This window comes from Vulpes lagopus, chromosome X, assembly GCF_018345385.1.
Source record: "Vulpes lagopus strain Blue_001 chromosome X, ASM1834538v1, whole genome shotgun sequence".
Taxonomy (NCBI): Eukaryota; Metazoa; Chordata; class Mammalia; order Carnivora; family Canidae; genus Vulpes; species Vulpes lagopus.
Genome location: NC_054848.1, coordinates 74037782 through 74050046, shown reverse-complemented (window position 1 = coordinate 74050046; position 12265 = coordinate 74037782). Strand labels below are relative to the sequence as shown.

At 38.8% G+C, this 12265-nt stretch overlaps 1 protein-coding gene across 3 annotated transcripts in view; it reads left to right on the top strand.

The window, feature by feature from the left end:
- Window positions 1-8545, top strand: part of PCDH19 (protocadherin 19) — a 148324-nt gene extending 139779 nt beyond the window's left edge. For 2 of the 3 annotated variants that reach the window (XM_041740185.1, XM_041740184.1), the window contains exon 5: window positions 6203-8545. In XM_041740185.1, coding sequence (XP_041596119.1) covers window positions 6203-6792 — 590 coding nt within the window. In that variant the 3' untranslated portion in view covers window positions 6793-8545. The remainder of the gene's footprint in view (window positions 1-6202) is intronic. The other variant, XM_041740186.1, reaches the window with a different exon arrangement.
- The last annotated feature ends 3720 nt before the right edge of the window (window positions 8546-12265 follow it).

Genomic DNA, 12265 nt, shown 5'->3' with positions numbered 1-12265 from the left:
TGATTATAGGCATACGTGACAAATTTTGACAACACTTAACCTGATCATAATTGGCGCTCCCATTCCTTCAACTATATCTTCCAAAACTTGGCCCTGCTTTTGTTGTAGATTATTTTGTTCAGAGAATGATGCAGATTGAGCTAAGTGGATACATATGAGTACAATCTAGGAAGCTTTTGTGATTTACACATCACTTGGCTTGTAGGTTATGTTACCGCTGCTACTTAGAAGGAACTAACTACTTGGCTCTTAGGAACTGGAACTCACTTTTACTTTCCTTTTCTGCCTCATTGACTGCAGATCACGTCTGAGGAGGTGACACATTGCTCTTGTAACTGATACCTTGAACTATTTTAGTGTTAGAGTTTTGTCTCTGATCATTGGGATCTTTGAGTTAAATACATCCAAACTCTGAATCACAAGAAAGAGCTGCAGCATTATTGAACACATCCATTGTGTCTGGACATCTATACAAACCCAACAGAGCCTCTCAGCTCTTCTATTCCATCAGGTCTTTGAAAGTTTTAGCAGATTCTGAGATGATGTTTTCATCATTTTCTTTTTTTACTTTGGGGCCATGTGTAGGCTTTTTCTAGTGAGGAAGCACATTGTTTGCCTCCATCTGAAGAGACAGTGGTTTTATGAGGAGGGTAACAATTGCCCCCAAAAGTTTTCCTAATATTTGCACAAAATAACATATATCTTCTTTTGCTATTTGAACTACTTCCTTATCCATCATATCTTAATCATTGCTCTTATGCCTTTTATTTAAGATGTAATTTTTTTTTTTGCCAGATGTTTAAGGTTACTCTCACCAAGGTCCCTAATGACAGATGACAAATACATATGACCACCTACATTGAGGAAGCTTTATTTTCTCTCTGTATTTTCTTTTTTTTATGAATTTATTTTTTATTGGTGTTCAACTTGACAACATATAAAATAACTCCCAGTGCTAACCCCAACAAGTGCCCCCCTCAGCGCCCATCACCCAGTCACCCCCACCCCCTACCCACCTCCCCTTCCACCATCCCTAGTTCGTTTCCCAGAGTTAGGAGTCTCTCATGTTCTGTCTCCCTTTCTTATATTTCCCACTCATTTTTTCTACTTTCCCCTTTATTCCCTTTCACTATTTTTTATATACCCCAAATGAATGAGACAATATAATGTTTGTCCTTCTCCGATTGACTTATTTCATTCAGCATAATACCCTCCAGTTCCATCCACGTCGAAGCAAATGGTGAGTATTTGTTGTTTCTAATGGCTGAGTAATATTCCATTGTATACATAAACCACATCTTCTTTATTCTCTCTGTATTTTCAACTTTTTGTCTAAATTTGATTTAAGGACTGGCTTTGAGATGTGTGTCCCACTTCCAAACGTATACATTTTATTCATTCATTCATTCGTTCGTTCGTTCATTCATCTATTTTTGCAAATCTCAGGGACAAGTTCAGAATTAGAGAAGACCAATTTGCAAATTCCTCACTGACCCCTAATTATATGTACATTTAAATTATAGACACCTGCCGCCATTTATCTGTACCTGGTAATGTCTTTGAATTTCCACAACTATGTGTGGATTTTAGAGGTTTACATTTTGCCTTGTGTAGGCTCAGGTCAAGATGTAACAAGGTATAGAGTCATAAGTAAGCATATAAGAGGAATCTTAGCAGGGAACTAGTGAATTGTTAGCTGACCTCTGTTTCAGCTGGAGCCAGGATCTTGACAATTTTTTTTGACAGCTAATTTTTATGATACAAAATGGTTCCTCTCTACTCTCATGCCTCCATCCCTAGCCACAATACTACATGATGGCAGGCAAATAACCTCTACTGGTTCTGTGCAATTCCAGAAGTAGTTTCTTCACATTTTTACATCTGGTCTGTCTTCATTGCTATTCTTAAGGGGCTTTGTATTGTGACTTTCTCACCTTTAATATGCAGTTTCCTTACTAAACTGAAGTTCTGGCTTTTGAAAAAGTAATTTATCTGCAATACATTTATGAATGTAGGTTACCTTTGGCTGGGAACACATTCTTCCTGTCTGTCTATATTAAGCATGTTTTCTTTCCTATTTTATATGGCTATAAACACTAAGGTTAGATTTTGTTTTAATTGAATTGACACAAATGTCATCAAGTGTTGTTCAATACTAAAAATGAGAGGCAGCAAGTCACTGCCCTTAGTAAGAATTTAAGGAAATAAAGATATCAAATCTAAGCCAGGGGTGAAACATTGTGAGTAAATGAGTCCCTAAGATTCAAGTCTTTGCTCACATTGAGGTAAGAGCAATGAACATATAAGTTCACATAATTAATCCAAAAAAAAATCCTATTTTTTAAACCTCATATAGGGCTGACATAGGCTTAGTGAGATTGGTGGGTAGGCTTATTATCACATTCCCGGAGGAGCGGAGTTTACCTTTTCCTCTTCCCGGAGGGTTATTTATCCATGTAGGCAGTGGGTAAGTTGAAATCAAGTACTATCTTTGCAGAGAAGCTTCTAAGACTGAGTTCCCTGCTCTGGTCTTCCTAAATTCATAAGATCTTACAGATGTCTGTTTCTGGGAGCTCTGCTCTTCTTTTGTGTGTGGTGGGGATCCAGGTCTTCCCATGCTATTTATTTGAAGCAGTCTAATATGGGGACGAGCACTGTGCTTGCCTTCAGTGTAACACATGGATGGCGTTCTCCTACTTAATGGTGTTGAAAAAAACTGCATCTCCAAATTGGAAGGCAACTACTTGATACTAAAAACTTAAAAAGAAATGAGAGCTGTATGTTCAGTTCATTGAGATGATCTTGCTAGATTATAATTCACCACTGTTCTACTTGAGGTGTGTGAAAGTGGCCTGTAATATCAACCTGAAGGTCACCTGAGATTTTTCTCTTAATGGCTTGTCATATGTCCATGGTTCTAGGGTTCAAAGACCAAGTTATTCATGCTTTTGTGCTGTAAATTAGGGGAAAAAAGAACAGGGATCTCATAGCCTTCTGGACATTTTTTTTTTCCTTTTTGCTGACTTCCAGGAAACTCTTACTCAGATTTATAGAAATAAAAGTTAATTATTAAAATGTTCCCCCGCTTGCACCCCCTTAATCTTCACCTCAAAACAAATACACTAATTCTTTAGAGTTTTTACCTTGGAAGTTATATGGGTTTCAGAGGAGATGGGGAGGAATAAAACATCTTTTTGGGAGACTCTGAACATGGTAATTCTGTCCTACTGGAGGGATCTTGGGGCTTCCTAGGAAAACACTGCATTTAGATGAAACCGATTATGGGTGGATCATCTGTACACTCTTCCACAAATGTTTGAGTCTATACAAAGTAAACATTTCTTAAGTACGTTCCAACATGTTTTCCTTACTTTTGTACTTTCTGTCTAGTAGAAACATACGCATTTTGAATGATGATAGGCTATCAGATGACAACACTGAGAATTTGCAGGGAAGAGGCAGAGAAAAGGCTTTGAAAACTCTTTATTTTGTAGAGGTGGTCATGCAACCCACATGTCGAACTATGCTGGAGTTTGCAGAAGCATTGCCCTACCTATGGTGGAAGGCACTTATCTTATTGGTGATAATGCTCATTTGTTATTTGGCTTCATATTTGCAAAATTCTGAGTGTTTTATTCTCCACCACTGAAAAGGAGCATAAAATGGCCATCTTAAAGATAAATTGGCAAATTGTGTCCCAGTACACTGAAAGGGTCTGAACTTTGATTGGCTTTTCAGTAGTTTAAACTAGGTCAAAGGCCATTTTGTGTTGTGTTGAAATCTGGACTCAGCCTGGAGTAGGCCATGATATTTATCTGCTTCCAATGCCTTTTTTCCAAATGATAAGGTATACATCCAATTCAACCATTATTTCTTGAGCCTCCCATTGTATGTGCCCATTTATCAAAATAACCTTTGGTAGATGAAACAGAACATTGCCTCTTTACTATCCCATTTACTATTTAAAAATAAGAAACAAACAAAGAAATACAAGTGTATAAAGAAAGGTGTGTTATATATAGACTGTATCAGGCAAGACCCTGAATTTCAGACTTCTTCCCCCAGCAAAAAAGCAATCACAGCAATATCAACTTTATTTTGTCATGCTTTTTTGTTTTCATCTTTACAGTCTCTCCTTATCTCCCTACCTCCTCCAATTCTGCCCCAAGGTTTTCTGTAAATGTTAAACTGCTCGTATCTTGATGCACTATACAATGTGATAACAATTTTGATTAGGTAATCCCCATACAAGAATGTAATATACATTTTCTTAATGTACTGTTGGATCCTATTGGCTAGTATCTTGTTGAGAATTTTTGCATCCATGTTCATCAGGGATATTGGTCTGTAATTCTCCTTTTTGGTGGGGTCTTTGTCTGGTTTTGGAATTAAGGTGATGCTGGCCTCATAGAATGAATTTGGAAGTACTCCATCTCTTTCTATCTTTCCAAACAGCTTTAGTAGAATAGGTATGGTTTCTTCTTTAAACATTTGATAGAATTCTGCTGGGAAGCCATCTGGCGCTGGACTCTTGTGTCTTGGGAGGTTTTTGATGACTGCTTCAATTTCCTCCCTGGTTATTGGCCTGTTCAGGTTTTCTATTTCTTCCTGTTCCAGTTTTGGTAGTTTGTGGCTTTCCAGGAATGCATCCATTTCTTCTAGATTGCCTAATTTATTGGCGTATAGCTGTTCATAATGTTTTTAAAATCATTTGTATTTCCTTGGTGTTGGTAGTGATCTCTCCTTTCTCACTCATGATTTTATTAATTTGAGTCTTCTCTCTCTTCTTTTTAATAAGGCTGGCTAATGGTTTATGTATCTTATTAATTCTTTCAAAGAACCAACTCCTGGTTTTGTTGATCTGCTCCACAGTTCTTCTGGTCTCGATTTCCTTGAGTTCTGCTGGAATCTCAATTAACTCTCTTCCTCTGTGTAATATACATAAAAATAGATGTGGAAAACTAGGGCTATAAACCAGACATTGAGATGAACAATTTTCCAATGGATAAGCAGAAATTAACCCTGGGTCCATGCTTTGATGAAACCCATGTAGAAAGCCTCTCCGAGAGTCAAATTAAAGCCTTATCATTAAATGAACCTGATTTGAGAAGAGAAAAAAATGTCTCACCAATAATTATGAATTTTAACTGCTGAGTTCTTATGTGTTAAGGTTAAAGTAATCCAGGAAAGCTATCTTTAAGAAATATGACCGTAATAAAACTGCAGATGAGAATAAGGAGGGATGACTAGTTGAGTATAATTAAATGATGCTCAGCCTGTGAGTGATATGTGCATAGGGTCATTTGAAACTTATGGGTCAATTGAAAGGAAAAGATCTCAGTATATTCCTTCTAATGGGAAATCAAGTCATGTAAATAACTTCGTGAAGATATTGGCTGGTAGAACTGATGGTCGAAAAAAGTATAGTGATTGGGTTTTTGAAGAACATACCAATCTTTTTTTTTAAGATTTTATTTATTTATTCATGAGACACACACACACACACACACACACACACACAGAGAGAGAGAGAGAGAGAGAGGCAGAGACATAGGCAGAGGGAGAAGAAGGCTCCCTCTTGGGAGCCTGATTTGGGACTCGATGAGGGACTCAATCCCAGGACCCTGGGATCACGCCCTGAGCCAAAGGCAGATGCTCAACCACTGAGCCACTCAGGCATCCTGTATGATACCAATCTAAAATTAAGTAGGTGGAAGCATAGTTTTCAGTGCTGTTGCTAAAAAATATGGCCAGGGCTTCTCAGATATACTGACTGTTGGATTCTCTGCTCTGCTCCCATCCCCTATTCTGTTGGAACCAATTTCAAATGCAGTTGAGTTTTAGCAGGAGTTGTTGATAAAAATGCTGACTCTCAGCATCTTGATACTTCAGGATAACCTTTCTTTAATATACATTTTTTTTTCATCATAACGTGTTTCCCTTTAGGTTTCCTTTTAGGTTAGTTTTGTCAGCAGTAGGAACAACAACAAAAATAATAATAAAAGAGAAGAGTATACAGGGGGAGATCTACAGCCTTTAAAAAATCCAATTCTTCACACTTGTCCCAAAAGGCAATAAAGGACTATCTAAAAGTGTCATTTCCCAAAAGGGCCTGTGGGTACCTAAGAAACCAGAACACTGGGGAGTAACAAAGATTCCTGGGAAAAGCTGATGTAATTGACATTTTATTTTCTCCAAACAGATCAGAATGAAGGCTTTCATTGCCGGGAAGAATGTCGGATTCTTGGCCACTCTGACAGGTGCTGGATGCCCCGGAACCCCATGCCCACCCGCTCCAAGTCCCCTGAGCATGTGAGGAATGTCATCGCGCTGTCCATTGAAGCTACTGCTGCTGATGTTGAGGCTTATGACGACTGCGGCCCCACCAAGCGGACTTTTGCAACCTTTGGAAAAGATGTCAGTGAACACCTGGCTGAGGAGAGGCCCACCTTGAAAGGCAGGAGAACTGTCGATGTGACCATCTGCAGCCCCAAGGTCAATGGCGCTATCCGAGAGGCTGGCAATGGCTGTGAGGCTATTAGCCCTGTCACCTCCCCCCTGCACCTCAAGAGCCCTCTGCCCACCAAACCCTCCGTGTCTTACACCATTGCTCTGGCGCCCCCGGCCCATGATCTGGAGCAATATATCAACAATGGCCCATCTCGTCCCTCTGAAGCTGAGCCTCATGGAGCTGACAGTGAGAAAGTCATGCATGAGGTCAACCCCACTCTGAAGGAGGGTCGTGACAAAGAGTCTCCTGGTGTGAAGCGTCTGAAGGATATCATTCTCTAAAGCAGTCTCGGAGAAGAACAGAGAGAAACCATGCTGGTTATCAAAGAAGCAGTGGCTGGTTGTTTTAATTGCTCACCAATGGTTGGTTCTTGAGTGGCTATTTCAGAGCTTTCCCTAAATGTATTGTTTATAAGTGACTATCATTCTGTGACAATCCCTCTCATTTCAACGGGCAGCAGGGGTGTTCAGTTGGAGCAAATTAGCTTTGGCTTGAGTTGTTCACGGGGCCTTGATGTTGGGGAAACAGAGACAAATTCAGTTGGGAAAAGTATTATGTATTAAGTGTTTGAATTTATATATTTTTCTGTCAGATTATTATAAATTACCATTGTGGAGGATTACATTAAAAAAAACAACAATAACAAAAAGAAAGCTCTGGACACCTTTAATAAGCTTGCCACTGTTTTGTAGTGTAGACAAGTTAATGGTCATTTATAGTGTACTATTCATTGATTCAGTGATGTGAAATTGAGCCCCCAAAAGGTTGTTTCTGAACCTTGAGTACTTTCCAATGCCACTACTTTGCTGTGGACACCCCTGCTTTAAGAACCCTTTTGCTAGCTGTGCTATTGTTGTATTTGATATTGCAAATTGCTATGTATGTGGTGATGGCAAAAGGCTTTTAGAAGTTGGTGTTTTTTTTTCTTAGAAAAAATTAAAACTACAGACAAAAACAAAGTGCAACAAACTGAGATGGCAAGTGAATGAGCAACACCACACATATAGATTGAACACTTGGAGGACACTCACTCATGGAGGCTACCCACATAGTGGTTACTTGCCACCTTGCAGAGTATTTCTCCTGCCTTTCAGTCTTCTGCCCAGATCAGTGATAGATCATCACAAAAAGTGATTTTGGATATACTGCTATCTACTTTGCAGTTGTCAGAACTACTATGCTGAATGTTTTATGACATCAGTTTTTAAAATTTTCAGGCCCTAAATGGAAAGTTATCCATTTCCAGGCTTAGAAATTCCCTGTATCCAATTGTCTAAAACTCAAAAAGACTGAATCTATCTTGAGATCTAAATTAGCATCTTTTCAGACACACTCTTCCTGATTCAGTGTTTCCCAATCACAATTAGAATTAGACTGCAAAGCATATCAGGGGCTGGAATTGAGAACTCCATGTTGTTCTATATTGTAGGATTATAAATAGGAATAAAGTAAGCAGTACAAAGTGTACATTTAGGAAAAGACAGGTAACCAGTAACAGCATCACTAATCCAATTACTGTGCCTTCTAAATGGAGACACTTGGACACTTGAACTCGTCTTTTTATGACTAATACTTTTTTAAAATTAAGAATGTGAACAGGAAACTATTAACATGAAAATCCTTTAGATTTAGCTAACTCTGTGCTGTAGGCTAGGAATACACCTTTTATTAGTAACAAGTTTGTTATGCACATTCTTTTTTTTTTTTTTAACATTTCTCCAAGTCCCCCATTTATTGTCTATTAATATTTAGTAGTCAACATAGTCTTCTTGCAGCCTAAGAGTTCATTATTTAAAATTAAACAAAATAGGTCACCTTGGCTCTGCCTTGGTCTTTAGAAAGTTGTTTCTAGAGAAACAAGTTTTGTAGTTCTGTTCTCATTTGTTTTATTTTTTTGGAATTCAAGAGTACCCAGGAAAAACGCTTAGAGGTTAGAGCACTAAAATGCAAACAAGGATTTATTTTCTTAAGTTTAGTTGGATAAGTGAGCTCTTTTAAATGTTTTAATTATTTTTGTCTGACTTCCTGGCTTTATACATTATAGGAATATTTTCTTTTATGGGAGGGAGGGTTTTGAGGGAGGGTAAGGCAGTAGGGATGGGGTTAGGTAGGAGAGAATATTTCTGAAAAAAACCTATAATGAAGCTATAAATTCATCCTTATTTCTTATTCAGTGCTGAATACTACCTCATGCAAAATATTGGTGTGGCTACAGATTTCCCTCTGAAACCAATACCATTAGAGATCAATTACAATAACATCTTCATTTCAGCTCATTTCATTGTCTCTCACACACTTTTTTTCTCCCTCTTTGATTCATTTCATCTTAGTAGTTTTGAATTAGGTATTTATCTGTGTTTTCAAGTGACTTTTTGATGAACGCATTAAAATTATTTTTTTCCTTTAAGTTATGATGGCTGCCTGTAGAATTTAGACTGTTCTTCACCTGATCCATCCTGATGTTATATTGTTAGCTACCACATCAAGGTCACTTTCAAGTCAGATTTGACTATTTTTGTACAGGTGTATTTCCTGCTATGCTCAGTGGGAATGAAGGAGAACCTGAGAAGATTTTGGCAAGGAGGAATATTAAATGTTATAGGGCCACTGTGCCAGAGAGGGCACTGGCTGCCATGTCTCTTACCAGCCAAGTTTAAAATGGTTAGAGTAGCAGTGGCATAGATTTTGCTCCCTCCCACCTTTTTTTTCCCCAGAATTCAGTTTCAAACTATAGACCAATTCTTTTTCCTTATCAAAATACTTTTTTTTTTCCCTCAGTGGGAAGTCAGAGTTTTTTTGGCTCCCAAACCCTTTACTGAGCATGTTTAGAGAAACAGTAATGAAAAAGAAACTTTTTCATTAAGAAAGTATCCTTTTTTCCCCTCTACAACTGTCTGATGTATACATACTCCTGGAAGCACAAGGGCATCCTAGGAGGGCTAGTTTTATAGACAGGCTATGCCTGCAAGCAGGAATTTTATGCAAGGATCCTAGATTTCCCTTTGACTCATGTTCCACCCTCCTCCTTTTCAGTATGTCTGATGAAAAGCCACATAAGGCCAGAAGGCCAAATATTCTTCCTTTTCCCTCTCTAAACATGTTACACATTTAAATGTGAGGGAGAAGTTTCAGTTCCTAAATCCTAGGGAGTTCTATTCCATCTATTCTGATGTCCCTTTTGGGAAGGAGTTGGTGTTGAGGCATGACTTGCTTTTCTAACAGCTACATTGGGCACATCCCTGGGCAGGTAAACTTTTTCATGCAATATATAGGATTTAATTTACATTGATTGCTTTTCCCCAAATAGGGAATACGCTATATACAAGGAATTGGAAGAAGAAGAGAGCCATGCTATGTGGAATCATTTTCTCTATACTGACTAATCTTTGAACCTGTCCAGAATGAAACTTACCATATCTTTGATCCTCTTAAAGCCAGGAGAGTAAATTGTGGTCCACCTTATTGCCCAGATAGGTAATGGGCCAAAGGATCCTGCAGTTCCTGAAGGGCGGTTTTCCTCAAACTGTAGTCTTTGAACCGGCGGCAACTACATCACTTGGGAACTTCTCAGAAATGGTTAATTCTCTGTTCTCACCCAAACCAATTGAAGCAGAAGCTCTTGGCAGAGAGGCCTGGTAATTCCTATTTATCAGATGCCCACTAAAGGCTGAGGGCTTGTTAAAGCATGGGTTGATTGGGCCTCACGCTTAGAGTTTCAGTAGGTCTGGGATAGGTCCTGAGTCTTTGCCTATTTAAAAATTCCAAGGTGATGCTGATGCTGCTGGTCCAGGGACCACACTTTTGAGTATCACTGCTCCAGAGTAAACCTGCCTAATAGAGCTAATTGCACCTAAGGTGCCCATCTAAACTAATGTGTTGACATGGTGACCTATTGATCATGAATAAGAGATGTTATAGGGAATATAGTGTAGAACTCTGAAAATTAGCAACACCCAGGGTATCATCTCGATAGTGTTCCTTCAAGAACAGCATACAACTGATCGTAGGATAGGAATTCAGTTGAACTTTTTATGTTACTCTATCATATCATTAACAAGCAAAGGAAAAGTGGTCAAATTGAGGCATCAAGGACAGAAGGCAGTTTGGGGAGAGGCAGGGGTGTAGGGGAAGCTCAATCAGGCATCCAGGGTGGGAAAAGGATTACTATTGTACATAATAGCAATTCTGGCTAGAATTCCAATGCCCTCTGTGGGGTCATTTTGATGTTTGAATGTTCCCCAAAGCATCCTAACAAGTCTGGTCCACTTGGCTCTTTACCCAGGGTAATAAGACCCTAACTAACTTTGAAAACCTGGCATACATGACCTTAAGAAGTCCATTGTATACAGTCCTAGTGTTTGCCTTCTCAGTAAAATTACATTTAAGGATGTCATTTCATGAGTCAAATTGTATCTGCTGACACTGAAGTGTATTGAGATGTTGTTCTTTAGTTTAAGTATGTAACAAAGTAATATTCAAAGGGGATGTGTGGGGGTGGGGCTGGGACCGGGTGGCTTTATATTGATAACGAAATATTCCAGAGCAAAACACATTGTCCTAAAGAAGTTGTTGAAGCTCTCTTTGTTTTCTTGTGAGGCTGGAATTGGCCTGTGGGTCACTTATTGTGCAAAAGTGAATTAATTTCTAATAGAACTCATATTGCTTTTGTAAAACAAAGAAAATCAACCACCTTGTCTGAAATGTATATTGTAAGGCGCTCTTGGTAAAGAATAACCCACGAAAACCTGATCTTGATTGGAAAGCACTGTAGGTCATTAGGGAAAACTGATGATGCTGATTGTTGCTCCAGCTGTGTTGGCAATTAATTGACCTTGTTACTAATTGTAAGTAGCTGTTGACCTTAGCAAACAAACGGGCTAACACCATTACAGCACTGGTTAAGTAGATTTTTATTGGCACTGGCTGGCGTTCAAATGAGGAAGGCTAGGATACAGACTTTAATGACCAAGAGCCAGACTAGCTCAAGCTAGAAATTAAGCAACAAATACCTCCTTGTGCTATTTGAATGCTAAGGTATTAGTTGCAAAAGGCTTACGCCTTCGCTCCTCTAGTGAGGGGAATGAGCCTGATGACACTATTACTGTTTACCTGTCAAACCAGGGTGGAAATTTAGAGGGATGCAAGTACAGTACGTCTCATTAAGCAGTCTCTGTTGCTGATTATATGAAGATGAAATTGTTGTATATGCTGATTTGTATGTTATGTACATTTTCACAGTGATTGAATCATTGTAAAAACACAGAATCACCACTCTGTTTTATGAAGATGATAAAGCAGCTTTATTAAATTATTACAGTTATGTTTTAAATGGTGTTATCTGCCACATTGTTTCCTTTTATCTGGTGGTTCTCTGTTTCCCCCTTAAATGTGTTTTCTCTGCTTCAAAAATTCAATGCATTTTAGTATTAAAGGCTATTATGGAAAAATTGTTGAGTGTTTGGTGAGATGTGTCTTAGCATTGGTTGGCTGTAGGATGTGGTAATTTTTAGGCCAAGGAAGTAACCAGCCCTTGGTGGGGACACTGGTGTTCAGGCCCAAAGGGTTCCTCTTGCCTTTTCCACTTCACTGGGTTGCCAAGTCTCCAACTAAGGGGGTGCTTCTTCCTTCGACCAGGCTCTAGTCATTTCCCGTGTGCCTCTCCTCCTTCCTATCCCAGTTAATACCATTTTCTGAGGAGAGAGACCCATTCATATCTAGAATGCCAAAGACTTTTCTGGGTGGTACTTAAAAAAA